General features: G+C 40.8%; 1 protein-coding gene across 2 annotated transcripts in view; it reads right to left on the bottom strand.

The window, feature by feature from the left end:
- Positions 1 to 19,323, bottom strand: part of grin2da (glutamate receptor, ionotropic, N-methyl D-aspartate 2D, a) — a 100,338-nt gene that overhangs the window by 44,016 nt on the left and 36,999 nt on the right. For both annotated transcript variants that reach the window (XM_088328680.1, XM_088328681.1), the window contains 2 exons: positions 9,728 to 9,915; positions 8,601 to 8,741 (listed from right to left, as the gene is read on the bottom strand). In XM_088328680.1, coding sequence (XP_088184806.1) covers positions 8,601 to 8,741; positions 9,728 to 9,915 — 329 coding nt within the window. The remainder of the gene's footprint in view (positions 1 to 8,600; positions 8,742 to 9,727; positions 9,916 to 19,323) is intronic.

The raw sequence follows: 19,323 nt of genomic DNA, 5'->3' as shown, positions 1-19,323 counted from the left end.
GAAGGTAGGGGAAAGGAGAAGAAGGAAGGAGCAAAAGAACATAAGGAAGAAGAGAAGAAAAAGAGAAAAGGAAGGCAGGGGGAGATAAGGTAGGAAGGAAGGAAGGAAGGAAGGAAGGAAGGAAGGAAGGAAGGAAGGAAGGAAGGAAGGAAAGAAGGAAGGACGAACAAGAGTAGAGGAAAGGAATTCAGGTAGGAATTATGAAATGGGTGGAAGAAAGAAGAAAACAATAAACATAGGAAGTAAGAAAAGAAGGATGAAAAGTAAGAAGCTTTTGTTTTTCATCTGTTCACCATCCAACTGCCTGTGTCAATCCAAGTCCACAAAAAAGCTTAATTACCTTCCACGCCGCCTGAACTCTCCTCTTTCTCCTTTTTTGTGCGAGCTCATCCGTTACAGTCAAAGTGAGTCTTAATCAATACCGAGCCGCCATAAAGTGATCAATGTACACCTCGCTATTATTTACCGATGACCTTTCACTTTACCTTTGACCCCCCCCGGCGGCCATTGATGTCCAGCTAGCAACACGCCATCAAAAACGTAAGAACGACACTAATCGAAAGCTCCCCCCATGCGACCTCTCTTTTCACGATTTTTATCCCGCTTCGAAATAAAGCATCGACAGCCACCGAGCCACGTTGCCACGGAGACACCACGGTCAACGGATGCGAGAGGTGAGGGAAAATTCGGTGAAATCAAAATGTCCAGAATTTTTTTTTAAAAGAGAAGAAATAAATACATTTTTTAAAATTAAATACAAATAAAGAAAAAAAAAAAACAACGAAAGAGAAACTGACCATAGAGATGTTTATGTGATTCAAGTTTAGTAAAAGAAAAATGAAAATGATAAATACCTGTATTATCATTATTAGAAAAATAATAATACAATAAATATGGTTTGACTTCTAGTGGGCATGAAAAAATTCATTGCTCTTAAATTAAGGGAAGATTTTTTTGCTATTTAATTAAAAAAAAATACTAACGGTATCAGTCTTTGGTATCATTAATCATGACAACCAAGATTTGGGTAAAAAAGAAATGGTATCGAAGAACTGTAGTTACTTTCAATATTACAGATAGAGATAATACCAAAGCATGGTATCAATATTGGTGTCTGTTTTTAAGGTATCACCATTGGCAAACTGGTATCAGCTGCCTTCAAGTGGCCCCGCTAAAAAAATTAATAATTAAACAATTAGCAAATCGCGATTAAATAAAAAATTGGGAGTCATGGTTCAGACTGTGGGCGGCACGGTGGAAGAGTGATTAGCGCGTCCGCAGCACGATACTGAGGTCATGGGATCAAACCTTCCTGTGCGGATTTTGCATGTTCTCCCTGTGGGTTTCCTTTGGGCACTCCGGTTTCCTCCCACATTCCAAAAACATGCATGTCAGGTCAATTGGCCGGTTCAAATTGTCCCTAGGTGTGAGTTGTCCGTCTCTATGTGTTCCCTGCGACTGGCTGGCAACCAGTTCAGGGTGTCCCCTGCCCACTGCTTGAAGATAGCTGGGATGGGCTCCAGCACAACCGAGACCATACTGAAGATAAGAAGCGTTGCCGATAATGGATGGATGGATGACACTTTAGTATTGGCATTAAGGTATCAGTATGACAAGCGGCTTTATGGGCCATCATGCGGAATGACTACATGCGGGCCAGAAACTAGTTCGGACCATTGAAACAACTGTATGCCAATGCCAACAGTGCGGTACTCAATGGTACCATTGGAGCTTGGTTTCAGACTGCAGTCTGTGTGAGATAAGGCTGACTTCTCTCTTCCAGTTTATTCAACATCTTCCTGGAAAGGATCATGTCCGAAACTCTGGAGCAACATGAAGGTACAGTCAGCATTGGGGGACAGAACATCACTAACCTCAGTTTTGCTGATATATTGCCGGATTGGCAGGAGACAAAAAGGAACTCAGAGATATGGTCAATCGCCTTTACAAAGCATCAAGCCAAAATGGGACCCTGACGACCCATGCGATTAAGGGATCCGTAATGGGTGAAACTAGTATCGGGTGCCTTCTAGAAGAATTTACTTTTTTCTAATTGTCATTCTTTGTAACCATGCACACAGAACGAAATGTCAATACACCTGACCCATACAGATAAACTGTAGCGAGCCGATGCAGCCGCAGCCAAACAGGGCGCCGCCATTTTAGACCCAACTGCTGTGTTGGGAGTCATTAGGTGACCAAACCCCCCAATTCCAACCCTTAATGCCGAGCACCAAGCAGGGAGGCAATGAGTACCAATGTTGTAAGTCTTAGGTATGACTCGGCCGAGGATTGAACAAGCGACCTCCCAGTCTCGGAGCGGGCGCCCTACCCACAAGGCCACCGAGCTAGTATTTACTTTTTTTTTCAATAAAAAGTAAATTCTTCTACTGGCATTTTAAAAGTAATGAACCTAAGACTAAAGAAATGGTGAATTGCCATTAAATATCTATTGCTGTATTCATGGTATCAGTCTTTGGTATCGGTATTAATAACGAGAAAGATTTGGGTATTGTATCGTCTGAAAAAAAAACTACTCTGATTATAATTTCCTCAGCGTGAATTTCTTCTCCCAAGCGTCGCCATGACAACTTCCTGGAAAAGTCACTAAAACAAGCTTTCTCGAGGCGACACGTGAGCGAGTCTCCGGTTGCTAGGCGACAGGACAAACGTGGGAAATTTTCTGGTGGAAATGTGTCAGAGTCGCCGCTTGGTGCCCGGGTGAAGCAGCATGTGGCTTCCCCGGCTGCTCACATAACCGCAGTGGCGTAATAATGTGTCTGAAAGCATTATTTTCTGCATGTTCTTTTCTGCTTGGACCTTTAACATATGCTGCCCGTCTAACCCCGTTATTCCGCCCCTGACCCCCCTGACTCCCCCACCAGGGTCAAACGGAAATCTGGTGTCCTCAAAAAATCAGAATATTGTATCGTAGATGGTTTTGTTTTGTTTTTTAACTATTTTTTTTACAGTTATTTCAAAGGAAGAAAACAATAAAAGCTTTAAGTATTATAAATTACATTTCTTAGTTTTAATTTACAATTATTTTGATAATGATGTCAAAAATTTGGGGGATTTTTCTCACTATATTTATTTAACTATTTTTTTGTTATTTTAAAGGAAGAAAAAGTTATGAGAATTAGGTATTACATATTATATTTCCTATTTCTATTTTCTAATATTTTTAATAATAAATGGTAAATGGTGAATGGTCTGCATTTATATAGCGCTTTTCAAGTCAATGAAGACCTCCCAAAGCGCTTTACGATATGCTTCACACTTACCCATTCACACACACACTCACACACCAATAGCAGCCATACAGGCATGCAGGGCGCCGACCTGCTTATTGGGGGCATTAGGGATTCAGTGTCTTGCCCAAGGACACTTCGACATATAACACGGAGGAGCCGGGAATCGAACCTGCGATCTCTTGATCCTAAGACATATAGTTTTGTTTTCAATCCATGTTTAAATATTTGTTTAGTTATTTTAAAAACAGAAACAGAAGTTATAGGTATTAATTATTTTGTATTATATTTCTTTTTTCTATTTTCTAATAATTTTTATGAATCATTTTTAATATTTTTATTTTTTAATGACATTTTAGATTATAAAAAAAATTAAATGAGAATATGCCGGCATTTTTTTTTCCAATTTTTAATATCTTAGAATAAGAAAAACTATTTTCAAAAAAAGTAATTAAAACAAATATCAAATATCCTACCATTTTTTTACCATCTAATTTTCTTGTAAAATGGGAAAAAGAAAAATTATTGGTAGTATTTTTCTTATCCTACCATTAGAGAAATAAAAACTTAGTAAAATAAAAAAAAAACGAAAAACTGAAGAGCCATTATTAACACACCATACATTTTAATATTATTTTACTTCTATTTAATATTATATTTTCTAGTGAAATTAAGTAATACAAAATATACTAAATAAAACTAACAATAAAATAAAATAAACAAAATTAAATAAGAAATAAAAATAATAGTTACAACATTTTTGTACATCAAAGTAATTTTTAAATTTCAAATATGTAGTTTGAATTTCGGGGCGGCATGGCAGCGCAGTGTATAGTGCATGTGCGGCACGGTTCTGAGGTCATAGGATCAAACCTTTCTGTGTGGAGTTTGCATGTTCTCCCCGTGCTTGAGTAGGTTTCCTCTGGACACTCCGGTTTCCTCCCACATTCCAAAAACATGCATGTCAGGTTAATTGGCCGGTCCAAATTGTCCCTGGGTTTGAATGGACGAGCGAGTTGTCTGTCTCTGTGTGACTTGCAACTGGCTGGCAAGCAGTTCAAGGTGTCCCCAGCCCACTGCCCGAAGATAGCTGGGATGGGCTCCAGCACCCCGTGACACTACTGAGGATAAGCGGTGCAGATAATGGATGGATGCATAGTTTGAATTTCAAAATAATCTTATTCAGATATATGGTGTGGCAATTATATAATACTAGTATATTTTTACAATATCTTTATAATATGTTTTCTTGTCAAATTAATTGTTACCTGTAAATAAAATGATAAATGAAACCTAAAGTCGATATTTTTTATTCAAATGACAGAAATGGTTAGTTAAAAAATAATTTTAACAAAAGAAAATTAAAAATAAATCAAAGTAATAAAAACAATTGTAAAAATCAATTATAATATATATATATATATATATATATATATATATATATATATATATATATATATATAGTTACTTAATGATTTGAATAAATTGTTTAACAGTGATAATAGTCTCATCTCATCTCATCTCATCAGCCGTACCGCTTATCCTCATTAGGGTCACGGGGGGGCTGGAGCCCATCCCAGCCATCTCCGGGCAGTGGGCAGGGGACACCCTGAACTGGTTGCCAGCCAATCGCAGGGCACACAGGGACAGACAACTCATTCGCTCATTCACACCTAGGGACAATTTGGACCGGCCAATTCACCTGAAATGCATGTTTTTGGAACGTGGGAGGAAACCGGAGTGCCCGGAGGAAACCCACGCAAGCACGGGGAGAACATACAAACTCCGCACAGGAAGTCTGGAGCTGTATTTGAACCCACGACAGGTTCCCATGACATGAATACAATATTTTCACATTATATTTTTCTAGTTAAATTAAATAATACTAATAACGACTAAATTAAAATGCTAAATGAATAAAATTTAATATTTTTCTAATTTAAAATTTTAAAACAGTTATTTGAAAAATTATAACAAAATATAATCAAATATAAATCAAAAAATAAAAAATGAATATAAAAAGAATCAAAGTAATTTTTTTCTCAACACATAAACAAAAATACTTCTGTCAATGAAAATATTTTAGTATATATATCTACAACATTTTTAATAATATATTTTTTTCTTGAAAACTAAATACTAAAAATACCAAACAAAAATATTAAATACGTATCTTTAAAGGGAATGCTTTTCATCTCATCTAATGTCCTCCAAACAAATAATTATTCAAGAAACTATCCATCCATCCATCCATCATCTGCACCGCTTATCCTCAGTAGGGTCGCGGGGTGCTGGAGCCCATCCCAGCTAGCTTCGGGCAGTGGGCGAGGGACACCCTGAACCGGTTGCCATTGAAGGATTTTATACATTGGACTATAAAGGATTTTATACGATTAAATATAAATTACATTTAATGCAAAAGATATTCACTGACTGGGCTGTGGGGCGAGGTCAGGGCACCCTGGTAGAAAATGTTGTTTACAGGAACGGCGGGAACAGGACGTAAGGCTGATCAGATAATCAGCACACCCAGACGCAGAAAGGCCCTGATGACGTAGAAACGCTCGGTGTTGTTTCGAGTATTCCAGACATTGCGATGCTCGACGATGAGATGGTGAAGCCCAGGGGGGGCTTCCTTGGCGCGCCCATGGGAGGAGTTGGCACGCCATTATGCGGGGAGAAGATGGCCAATAGGAGAAAGCTAAAGGACTTGAGAAAAAGGCTTCCCGGAGACTCCAATGTCGCTAATTCGGCCGTTTTCGATGGAGTACACTTAGTTAAATTGTTAATGAAATTAAATATGCCACCGAATGAAAATGTCGGCTTTCTTTTTCATCTTTTCCCTCAAGAAACGAGCGTGCATAAATTGTTGGGTGAATGTAGGTTGCGTTTGGTTAATGGAGTCAGATAACTAATTCGAACAATTTGGTAAACGGTACATGTTGATATTAATCCCCAACAATTCTGGCGACCCCGACGGGATTTGAATTAGGAAAGACTTCGAGAGACCACTTGAAAAGAATCACAGGGTCTGGGACCCAGAGTCCGTCCACATCCACCCAGGTGATAAATTAGACATCGCAAATTGCCACTGTTTCCTCTGGTGGCCACGTTCTTTAAGGTAAGCACAATATTTGTTATTTAAAGTATACATTCTGCACAATTGGAGACTACTAAATTGAACGGAACGGTACAATTTGGTAGTCAATTCCCAACACCATCCAGTCGCAGGGCACACAGGGCCAGACAATTCACTCGCTCATTCACACCTAGGGACAATTTGGACCGGCCAATTAACCTGACATGCATGTTTTGGGAATGTGGGAGGAAACCAGAGTGCCCGGAGGAAACCCACGCAAGCACGGGGAAACCATGCAAACTCCACACAGGAGGTTCAATTCAAGAAACTATTTAACAAAAAATAATTTAAAATAAAAGTAAATAGAAATGTTAAAAAAAAATACATACATCAGTTATTTCATGTTTTTTTAATATACATAGTTTCAATGAAGGGCAGCACGGCGGCGCAGAGGTTAGCGCGTGTGCGGCACAGTTCTGAGGTCTTGGGAACCTCCTGTGTGGGTTCAAATCCAGCAGCCGGACTTCCTGTGCAGAGTTTGCATGTTCTCCCCGTGCTTGCGTGGGTTTCCCCCGGGCACTCCGGTTTCCTCCCACATTCCAAAAACATGCATCTAAGGTTAACTGGCCAGTCCAAATTGTCCCTAGGTGTGAATGAGCGAGCGAGTTGTCTGTTTGTGTGCCCTGCGATTGGCTGGCAACCAGTTCAGGGTGTCCCCTGCCCACTGCCCAATGATTGCTGGGATGGGCTCCAGCACCCCCGCAACCCTACTGAGGATAATCGGTGCAGCTAATGAGATGAGATGAGTTTCAATGAAATAAAAATACTACTTGAACATATTAGTATGGTAATTATATTATTTTGTTTTAAATTTGAAATAATTTTAACTTATTTTTTCTGGTTATCTTTTTTTTTAAAAGATGTTTCTGATATAATTAGAAAAAAACACATTATGGTAATAATCCATCCATCCATTATCTGCATCGCTTATCCCCAGTAGGGTCGCAGGGGTGCTGGAGCCAATTCCAACTATCTTTCGGGCAGTGGGCCGGGGACACCCCGAACTGGTTGCCAGCCAATTGCAGGGCACACAGGGACAGACAATTCGCTCGCTCATTCACACCTAGGGACAATTTGGACTGGCCAGTTAACCTTAGATGCATGTTTTTGGAATGTGGGAGGAAACCGGAGTGCCCGGAGGAAACCCACGCAAGCACGGGGAGAACATGCAAACTGCACACAGGAGATCTGATCCCACGACCTCAGAACTGTGCCGCACACGCGCTAACCACTGCGCCGCCGTGCTGCCCCTTATGGTAATAATAAAATGTGTATTATTATTTTTCTAATTTTAGGGTTATTTTTCTGGTATAATACAGAATATTTAGCAAAATAATATCAAAATATTTTTATGATTATGTTTGTGTTTTTAACTAAATGGAAAAAACAGCTAAAATTAATTAAAAAGATGCTTTAAATGAGTTAGATGATTTGTTATTTATTTCTTTTATTTTTCTATTTATTATTTAAGTGATTTAGCTATTTTAGGCGTGTTGTTCGGAATAAAATGATTGCTGGCCAAATTCAAGCACTTTTTAAGACTTTTAAAGACATTTTTTTTCCAATTTCCCCAGTACCATTAAAATAATAAATCCAGTCTGAATCATTTATTTTCCAGATTTGCAAATATATCCGCGATATGCATATACAATTTTTTGATCCTGCATGTGCATTTATCAAGACATTTTTAGATTTTGAGTAAACCGCAAATATATTTGTGGATCTGATCAATACGTGCATTAATATTTTCGAGACAAATCTCTCCCCATATACATGTTGAGTAAAAATGACAGTAAAATGTAACTTAACTTTTCAGTTGCAGGAATGTATTCCCGTTACAATTTACCACTGGGAAACAGCTACCTTAATGGTTTGCATCACTCATAATAAATACACATTTCATAGTGCCCTGTTTAGGTGTAGCGTGCATCTGTCCCCTTGGGCAAGACCCGTAGTGGGCGATGATGTTTCATAGAACAATGCCATACAAACTAATACCAGCTGCTATTATTTACAAGTGAAGAAGAAATGCAATAGCAACGCGAGGCCACAAAAGAGCAGTGTCGGGGTGATTGTTAAGCAGACATAGCAACAATTTCTAGCATTTACGAGCACTTCACCCAAAATTCAAGTAGTTTACGATCCTTGAAAACACAACATTTAAATTCAAGTATTTTCAAGGATTTCAAGCACCCGTATGAACCCTGCACCTGATTCTGTCGACCAGCCGCTGGGTCTGATTGCCGTCGCTCTGGCAGTTTCCGGTGTGAAGAGTCCGGCCAGCAGCGCTGTGGTCCCGCCGAAGCGCCATGGCGCCGTGGGTCAGCACCGATACCCCCTTGGCAATACGTCTAAAAAGGGGAGGGGCACGAGAACAAGTCACAGATTGTCACATTGCAGTCAACATCAATTACATTTGTTGGAATCAGAGCACACCAGAAGTGAATGACCGTCCATCCCCAACACAAAATCTGACAAGATCACACAAACCATATATCAAATTAAATGAAAATATTTTTAAAAATCGTTCAATTATTATATATTTTAAAGGGATAAATATGTAGTTTAGGTATAAGGAAACTATTTTCGAACTTAAAAAAAAAAACAATTTGATAATGTGTCAAAGTAATAAGAAAAGAAAACTAATACTAAACTACTAAACAAAGTGACGAAAACTAATAAAAACCATAGATAAAAAAACTAACACCTACTCAAAGTAGTTTGGAAATAATAGTAAACGAATAAATGTACACTTCAAAATAATTGAAAACAATGAAAAAAAACTTTTGTAAACAAATAATATTAAAAATATTAAATAGCAAAAAAAGTATTTTAAAAATATATATTTTGCTTTAAAAATTGATACTAAAGCATTTTTTATGAATTAATTAACTACAGTATACATCATATTATCAAAAAAAATTAAGAAAATGCTAACAAACATATCAATTAGAAAAAAGGAATATTTTTTCAAATATATTGCATTAAAAACACTTAAAAGGAACCATAATTATTTAGCAATGAACAAACATGTAATTGTTTTTTTGTTGATTAAGTTCAATTCTCAATTGAAGTACTTTAAATTAGATTACGGTATGTTAAATTAAATAATTCAAATGAACATTATTGAGTATATCATCTTGTGAATTGATTTGATAAAAATATTTAACAATTCTGCAAATGTCAAAAAAATAATAATTTCCTATTTATATTGCGTTTTGGTCAATTTAGCTAGTTAGTAGTTTATTCCTACGATAGTGTGCCTTACTACGTTCACCACCTTTGTTCTCATTTGCAATTGAGTAGTTTGCGCCCATAGGAAAGGGGAACGCCGTACCTGCGAGGCTCATCCCTCCACCCTTGAGGCCGAATGGCGAATAATGCCTTGGGCAATCCCTCCAGACCGAGGCCGGACAGCGCCGGGCCAACGGCAAACCACATGTGACTGGGCCCGGCTTGACCCGCCGCCCAAGCCGCCCGGAATACAAGTTCTGCCTCCTCCAGGGAGCAGTACAGCAGACGCACCTGCAGCACAAAAAAAAGAGCGCTTGTAAGCCTTGCAAAATTTTCTCGGAAAATTGAGACACTTGAAAGCACCACGCTACGTATACTCGTTTCAAGACAAAGCACATTTCAGTTACAGTGACTCTTGAACGCACTACGGTGCATTCAAGTTTCACTTGTTGCGGAAACGAGATATTTGTTTCAAATTTGATGACAGGAGAAAGCTTCAAGGTGCATTCAGGGGTCACTTGGTCCAGAATTGGATTCATGTTTCATTTGAAATTGCTACGCTACATTTACTTGCTCGTAAATAAAGGACTTTTCAATTACAGTGACCTTTGAACGCATAGCGGTGCATTTGGGTTCTACTTGTTGGAAAATGAGATATTTGTTCGAAACAGGAAAACGTTTCACAGTGCATTCGGGGTTGCTCAGATTGATTTGATAATACCGTTCTGCATTCAGGTAATACGGATTTATCCCACTTAAAAGTCTCGCGCTGCGTTCAGGTGACAAAGTGCAACCATGCTGAAAGGAGACTCGTTTAAAATCGGTGACACTTCGCCGCTGTAAATTCAAGTTCTGCTCTCTGGGAAACGAGAGATTTGTTTCACGCGTAGTGACGGGAAAAGGCTTCACGGTGCATTCAGGGGTCACTCGTTCCGAAATAGGATTCTTGTTCCATTTGACGGCGCGGCGTCGCATTTGTTTTGCACTCGCTCAGGGATGGAGTGGAAGATTTGTCGAGAACACAGTGACACTCAAATGCATCGCGGTGCATTTGGGGAACACCGGTTAGGAAATTTGATTATTTTGAAACTTGGGAAGTTGATAGGATTACCTTTTCTGAAAATTTAAAATGACACTATGGGGTTTGAAAAGAAGACAGTGCGTGCATGTTCCAGTTTAAAAAAATATCAATTTGTTCCTCATTGCAAAATAATGGATGCATTTAAAAAACAAAGATGCTTTAATTTACTAGAAACCAAAAGATGCCTTCCAGTGACACCTGAACTGCCGCAATCGTGTGCCACTCGCTAAAAACCGAAACGACACCGGTGAGACCAGTTAATTAATGGGTTACACTTGAATGCATCGCAGTGCATTCGGGGATACACTGGTTGTGAAACTGAAGTTTGGTTTTGAAACGGGTTGAGGGTTACACTTCCTGCAAATTGGAATGACACTAAAGAGTGTCTTCACGTTCACACACACAAAAAAAGATTTAAAAAAATAAGCGACGCGTTTAAGAAAGAAGGACGTTCTAAATTTCAAGAAAACGAGACTTCTTCATACCTGTCAACCTACACGGCTCCATGCCCTTAAAAACTGACGTATTTTCCCTTACAAAATAAATTTTAAAAAGTCTTACACCATATTTTTTCAAACGTGTTTATTTATGTAGTTTAACATGTTGTATTGTACATGTGTTTTGTTACATCATATATATCTCATCTCATCATCATATATATATATATATTGTTAATTAACATTTTGTTGTAAGATACTGAGTTGCTCGGCATGAATCAGGTTTATTATGAAAAAAGTTCAAAAACTAGGTAGCCTAGATGTTCACTGTAGGAAGGAAAAATATATAAAAATATAATCAACTCGCTCGCTCATTCACACCTAGGGACAATTTGGACCGGCCAATCCACCTGAAATGCATGTCTTTGGAATGTGGGAGGAAACCGGAGTGCCCGGAGGAAACCCACGCAAGCACGAGGAGAACATGCAAACTCCGCACAGGAAGCCCGATAGCTGGATTTGAACCCACAGGTGTGAATGAGCGAGCGTGTTGTCTGTCCCTGTGTGCCCTGCGATTGGCTGGCAACCAGTTCAGGGTGTCCCCTGCCCATTGCCCGAAGATTGCTGTGATGGGCTCCAGCACCCCCGCGACCCTACTGAGGATAAGCGGTGCAGCTAATGAGATGAGATAATTAAGTCGAATTTTCTTATTTTCTGTATTAAATTATTGTTGGTAATATACCGATTAAAGGGATAACCACAAACCTGTCTTTTTTCATTTTCTCATTTTATACTTACTTTTTCTCTTAAATTCTTTATTCAACATAATAATTCGTGATATAATTCATCAAAGCGAGTGAGCCGTTTGAGAGCCGGCTCTCTTTCATGAGTTGAGCCGAAAAAGACGGTTCTCTAAAAAGAGGCGGACTTTCTTTCATTACACAACTACCACGGAATGATGCATGATGGGAAATCCCCAGGCGGCAGACGCATACGCAGTGCAGCATCAAACCGTTCGCTCCGTTTGCAACGAAAAAAACGATACAGAGATAGAGGATACTCGTTTGACTTGCTTGTTTTGCTGTTTCGTCATAGTCGGTGTGTACAGGATGGTACCCATAATTGACAAATTTGCGTTTTTCCGTTGAGATTTTCTTGTATGTCGTACACGTCTTAAAATGCATAATAAACGTACTTTGTACGGCAAAAACGACAGGCTGACAGGTATGCTTCTTCCATTGAAGCCCGAAAGCCTCGCACTGCATTCAGGTGCTACGTATTAATAACCCAAATGACAACAGAGGTACCGGTACTTTATTTCCAATTCAGTGTGCATCAGGGTGCGTTCAGAGTACACTTGTGGGGTAATTTGAATATTCGAAACTGATGGAGTTTGTAGCGTTGCACTTCCTGCAAATTGGAATATTCAGGTTCCACTACAAAATTCGACTTTTGATAACCTATTTAGCGTTTGACTTTATAAAATAAGTCATGCTTTTAAGAGCAAAGGACGAGTGGAATTCTATACAAATGAAAAAGGTCTTCTGTTGACACCTGAAAGCCCCTACCATCATTAAGGTGTGACCTCCTAATAACCTAAACGGCCACAGATTTACTTGTTCCTTATATGCTGGCTCTTGAATGCATCGCAGCGCTTTCAGAGTACACTGGTTGGGAATTTTCAAACAGAGGGATAGTTACTTTTCTGCAAATTGGAATGAGTCTGGATGGTTGAAAGGAAGATGGTACGTTCAGGGTCAACAAGAACGGTTTCGATTTTTGACCAACTGTTTTGTGTTCAAACTCGTTGAAAAATAAGCGATGTGTTTAAAAACGGGCACGTTTTAATTTACTAGAAAATTAAACGCCAGAAAACCTCGCGCTGCGTTCAGGTGCCACACGCTAACAAGTTACAACCCAAACGACACCGGGGGGACTTGTTTCCGATACGATGACACTTGAAAGCATCGTGCCGCAACAAAACCAAACGACACCGGAGAGATTTAAATCGAATATAGCGGAGAAGCGCGCGAGGCGTTCAGGATCCACTCGGAGGCTCGTAAAATGTTTGATGCAACTTTTTACGGGGTCTACTGTAAAAAAAGAAAAAAGAAAACATGGCGTGTAAACATAAAAGAGAAAGAGAGAGGGAGTGGGTTCCTATTTTATTGCAGAAGTGGGTGTATCTTATATTAAAAAGAAAGGGAAATTATAGCTTAAATAGAAAAAATAATAATGATTTTTGTGTTAATAGGGTGCGAACGTTTCATCTCTTTGATTTATTTGCTAGCTACCAAATATGCCGACGATGTGAATTATTCTAGGCGGCATTTAAGGTTCTGATTAAAAAAGCGGGGAAAATCAACCAGGGGACGAGACGATTATTTTGTTCCCCATTCTTTCCGCTCGCCCTTTTTCTTTTCTTCAAACGTTTTTTTTCCCCGATCTTATATGTGAGTGGTGGGCAAATATTTGGAGTGAGGGGCTGCGTTAGGTTTAAAAAATGTGGCCAAGCAGTCCTTATTGGAGACCTTTCCATTTTTTTCATTTATGAAATAAATTTACAATCAGAGATCTACATGCTACAGTTCTTTTCTTGTCTTTTTTGAATAGAATTCAACTCGTCAGTTTCAAAAGGAGGAGAACCAATCCTGGGATCCGGCATCCATCCTTCCTGCTTCCCGGGTGGTGGCCACGATCACCTGGGACATTGAGGATCGCGTCCGAGAGGCCCTCCAGGACCAAGCAGGCCCCAGTACATGTCCGGAGGGTTGTCTTTTTGTTTCGGAGGGATTACGTCCCGAGGTCCTCTAATGGGGGCACGACTCCCGCCTTTCCTGCCATCCGGGAGCAGCCCGCACTAGCAACTTTCTGTTCCGACGTTTTTGGTGGCCGTCCTTGGCTAAGGACGTTCGGGAGTACGTTGGAGCTTGCCAGACCTGTGCCAGGAACAAGGCGTCTAATCGACCTCCTGCTGGTCTGCTTCAACCCCTACCGGTTCCCAATCGCCCCTGGTCCCACATCTCACTGGACTTTGTAACTGGACTGCCTGCCTCGGACGGAATGATGACAGTCCTGACGATCGTGGATCGCTTTAGTAAAATGGTTCATTTTGTGGCGCTCCCCAAGCTGCCTTCGGCCAAGGAAACTGCACTTTTGGTCCAGTTACACATCTTCCGGCTGCATGGGATACCTAAGGACATTGTTTCCGACCGGGGTCCCCAATTTGCCTATAGCTTTTGGAAGCATTTCTGCCGTGTTCTGGGGGCCTCGGTCAGCCTCTCTTCCGGCTTCCACCCGCAGTCCAATGGTCGGACCGAGCGGCTGAATCAGGAATTAGAAACAGCGCTTCGCTTGTATGGTCTCCAGGGAGCCCCTCTCTTGGGCACGACAGCCAGTGTGGGTGGAGTATGCCCATAACTCCCTGATCAGCTCGTCCACTGGTATGTCCCCCTTCCAGTGCGTGTATGGTTACCAACCACCTCTGTTCCCCAGCCAGGAGGGTGAGGTCTCCTGCCCTTCGGCGTTTGCCAACGCCCAGCGTTGTCGCCGGACCTGGGCACGTGCCAATCTTCTGCGGGCGGTCGACACCTACTCTAATGGGACCAACCGTAGGAGGGTTCTGGTGCCGACGTACCAGGTGGGCCAACAAGTATGGTTCTCTTCCAGGGACCTTCCACTGCGGTTTGAATCTAAGAAATTGGCTCCACGATTCCTGGGTCCCTTCCCGGTGGAGAAGGTCATTAGTCCTACTGCGGTCAGACTTACCGCACCATGAAAGTCCACCCTACCTTCCACGTATCCAGGATCAAGCCTGTCCGCCAGAGTCCGCTGGTTCCTGAGACACCTCCTCCGGCCCCTCGCTTTCTGGATGGTGACCCCATCTATACGGTACGTCGCCGCCTTATCCGCTCTCGTCGTAGGGGGGGGATTCCAGTACGTGGTGGACTGGGAGGGAGCGCTCGTGGATCCCCGCTCGAAAAATTCTGGACCGGTCTCTCATCACGGAGTTCCATCGTCAGCATCCGGACCAGCCTGCTCCTTGCCTAGGGGTGCCCGTTCGTCGTCTCCGTCTCCGCCTGGTCCCTCTTCCACCTCACCTCCTGTTGATGACGATGGGGCTTCAGTCCGTTCTGAGGAGTTCTGATGTTTTGGTACATGCCTGTTGGATTACTTTTGACCAGTTGGATTACCTGCCTGTTGTTTTTTTTTTTTTTTGTCTGTGGGATTTTTTATTATTATTATTTTTTTTGTTCCTGTCTGTTGGATTACTTTTCCTTTTTTTTCGTTGGGACTTCTGGAGCCGTCCCTTGGGGGGGGGGGGGGGGGGTGTTCTGTCATGACTGTCCTATTTGGAACACCTGTGGCTGCTTGATTGGTGCCAACAGCCCGGACAAGCTGATTGGTGGCCACACCCTTCTTAAGCCCCTGTCTCCAGTTCAAACTTTGTCAGAACGTTGCAACCTGTTGTGTTTTCATTCAGTAAGCGTTTCCGTCCGACCCCGTCCCTGTTAAACCTGTTTTCTGCCTGATCCCTGTTTTCGACCCATTTCTGAACCTGACTACGCCTGTTCTGCCTGCCGCCTACTCGACATCGCCTCTGATCTCCAGCCCTGGTCTAACGACGTGCCATTCCCGCCTGCCTTCTTCCGACACGGAAGTGTCACCCCCGCCTTGCTCGATCCTGCTCTTTGCCAGTCCTCGGATCAAGCAAGCCGTAGTCTCACTCTCTTTCAATAAAACCTGAGAAACACATGCAATGGAGTCCTGTGTCCGTTCTGGTTTGTGACATTTATGTAGTATTTCTGTAGTATTGTTGTAGTTTTATTTTTGTAGTGTTTTTTTAGGAATTCCAAAGCAGTATTTTTGTAGTATAACTAGTATTTCTGTAGTATTTTTTCAGAATTTCCATAGTAGATTTTTAAAGTACATCCGTTGTCAAGATTTGCCAATTGCTCTAACCTGCGCTCACTCGTTTCCTAAATAGTTTTCCTCCTATTTAAACACATCATCTCATTCACTCCTTGTCAGTCCATCAGGGAACCTCCGCACACGCAAGGCAAGCACTTTTTGACTCTGGCTCCTGTCTGTTCCACCCTGTTCCTATTTCCTGCTCGTCTGTCCTGGCTTCCCGATCTTCTGGTCGTCAAATTTCCGAAACTAAGCAGCCAATATCACTATACCGTGTACCAAAAACTAAAATTGAACATTTATTTTATATGAATTTACTCTTACTTGAATTTCGGATTCTTTGTATGACCCACACAAAGGAGGAAGTATCACTGTCATGAGAACCAAACCCCCTCCTACAAAAAAAAGGAATCGGCACGGGTATCAATAGTGAACATTTTTTTTCATATCAATTTACTCTTTCTTTAATTTCTGGTTCTAAGTGGTTGAATGACCAAAACAAGGCAGCCAACATCACTATCAGGAGTACAAAAACTAGGAAAAAGACTGGTATCAGCACCGGTATCAATACTCAAACCCTAACTCTAATCGTAACCTTTAAACCTAATCATACCCCCTAACCCTGAACCTAACCCCGAACCCTCCTGTCACTATTTTTAAATAATTGATTTAGTGAAAAACTACATTGAAAATGGAAGCTTCAGAGTTTTCCAATTGAACCACAATTGATAGAAACCAAAATGATGCTAGTCACTAGCTGCTGCATTGCTAACCGCTAGCGCTAGCTTTCAATGCTTAGCTTTCATTCATGATCTCATCTCATCTCATCTCATCTCATTAGCTGCACCGCTTATCCTCAGCAGGGTCCCAGGGGTGCTGGAGCCCATCCCAGCAATCAGTGGGCAGGGGACATCCTGAACTGGTTGCCAGCCAATCGCAGGGCACACGGGGACAGACAACTCGCTCATTCACACCTAGGGACAATTTAGACCGGCCAATCCACCTGAAATGCATGTATTTGGAATGTGGGAGGAAACCCGGAGGAAACCCACTCAAGCACGGGGAGAACATACAAACTCCGCACAGTAAGTCCGGTAGCTGGATTTGAACCCGCACAGGAGGTTCCCAAGACCTTAGAACTGTGCCGCACACGCGCTAACCACTGCGCCGCCGTGCTGCCCTAGCTTTCATTCATTGGAGATAAAACTTTGATTTGAATTCCATGACGGAAAAAGTCGTTTATTTCACTTCGGCCATCGAAAGAACTTATTAGCAAAGGAATGATGGGACTTAAATATATATGATAAAATAAAAATAAATTGATCACCTCTGCCCGAGCAAATGAAATCGATTTTTATCCCTGATTTTTACAGTCGGAAAATGTGCCGCCTCAGCCAAACACTTTATGTAGTATCGACTCGCTAACAAACAGTTCCCTCCGATTTACTGCCTGCATAAGTTCCAAGCTAATGGTTTAAAAAATTGGGATCGGAATGCATACAAAATGAGGCTTTTTTTTGCAGTGGATGACATTTCAAAATAAAATACACACATAAATAAATAGAATAGCGTCTTCTGACGACCAATTCAAACTCAAAATGAATTGAAATGTATTATAGACATTTGTCTTAAATAATAATATTTTCAATTTGGGAATACACAAAAATATACCACATTGGGTGAAAAATAATCCCAATTGGGCTATAGTGGGACTGGTGCCGTTTTGGAAGTTGTTTGAAGAAAATGGATTATGAAAAAAATATATATATATTTTTTTTAATTTTATGACACATTTTTTTAAGTACGTTTTTAATTTATTTAGATAAAAATTAAAAGTTGGGTTGAACTAAAAAAAAAAAAAACAGACTCCAAATGCGTTTTAATAGAAAATGGCAGAATACATATTCATTAGCCGAAAAGTTGGGTTGGTTGCTTTTGGAGCCAGATTAGGTTGTTTATTTTTTTAAATACAAATGTTTTAAAAAAACATTTGAATTAGTTGCAAGAAATTTACGTTTATGAACTGCGTTGTTGTCACGGTTACCTAGTTGTCATTAATTAATCAAAAAATTACTTGGGTTGGTTGCTTTTCAACCCAATTTGGGTTATTTTCTCATATACTATTTTTTTTAGAATATTGGATCATAAAATGTTTATTCTCTGCGTTTAATAAACTTTGCAACCTCTCATGTGCCTCATTGTCTATGGAAGTGTTTGTTTTTCTTTCATATGCAAAAAAAGTTGGGTTGGTCACTTTTTGATCCCATTTGGATTTTTCTATACTACTGTTTTTAGACTATTGGATGCAAACATTTTAATTTTCGAGGTTTATTAATGTTATGGTTGTCACAGTAACCTCATTTGTGCCTCATTAAAGGTATTATAAAAGACCATTCTTTTTTTGTAATCAGGCACAGAATGTGTAATGTTCCACCCCAGAATCATGCTATGTTGCAAAATATTCCACTTGCCGGCAAACCCCAGAAATTTGGTTTGAAAGTTGACCGATTTGGGTCATATGCTGTAGAGGTGTGAGGTCACCGGATGAAAGACTCATGAGAATGGCTGGTCCCATTGAAAACAGATGCCGATTGTAGAAAACAGCAATTTCTGCTTGGAGAAATTGGAAGTTTGCTTGGTGTTGCTGGGGGTCTTCTGTATGTGTTGTCTGAGTTGCGAACTTTGATCATCAAATGCTACGACTTAACTTTACCTTCCGTCGTATACTGCGTGTGTTCCTTTTTTGCCATGACCTCCTTTTAGGTAGGTGATTGTGACTTTTTCTTGGTGTTTTTCGCCGTGTCTTGCAATTGGTATTACATTGTCCAGATAGCTTCCTGTTAGCGTACAGGCTTCCAAAAGGTTTCAGTTTTGTTTAGTCCAGGTTAGCCCCATTGGCAGTAGGCTAGCTGGCTAGCCTGCTGTGCCTATAGTTTTTTTTCCCAGCTGAGTTCCTGTTTTTTGTTGTAGGCTCCCAGGTCGTCAGGCTGCTTACTGCATGTTTTCAGTCTGTCAGCCTCCCGCTGATTGGTCCTGGTTAGCCATCTTTAGCATTTGGCTAGCCTGCCGTGATCATTTGGTATTGTTATGGCTGGGTTCGTGTTTGTTGCCGTGGCCGAGTTTTGTTTTTGACTCTCCGCTATCCTGGCTGCTTACTGCATGCTTTTTGTCAGCCAGCCTTCTATTTTTCTGCCGATAGCAATTTTTACCATATGGCTAGCGTGCCGTGTCCCGGCTTGTGTAGCCAATGTTAGCTTTCTGTGTGTTATT

The sequence above is a fragment of the Urocampus carinirostris genome, chromosome 2, assembly GCF_059441175.1.
Source record: "Urocampus carinirostris isolate Australia breed hairy pipefish chromosome 2, RoL_Ucar_1.0, whole genome shotgun sequence".
In the NCBI taxonomy this organism is placed as follows: domain Eukaryota; kingdom Metazoa; phylum Chordata; class Actinopteri; order Syngnathiformes; family Syngnathidae; genus Urocampus; species Urocampus carinirostris.
Note: the sequence above shows the minus strand (reverse complement) of the source record. Positions and strands in the feature narration are given on the sequence as shown.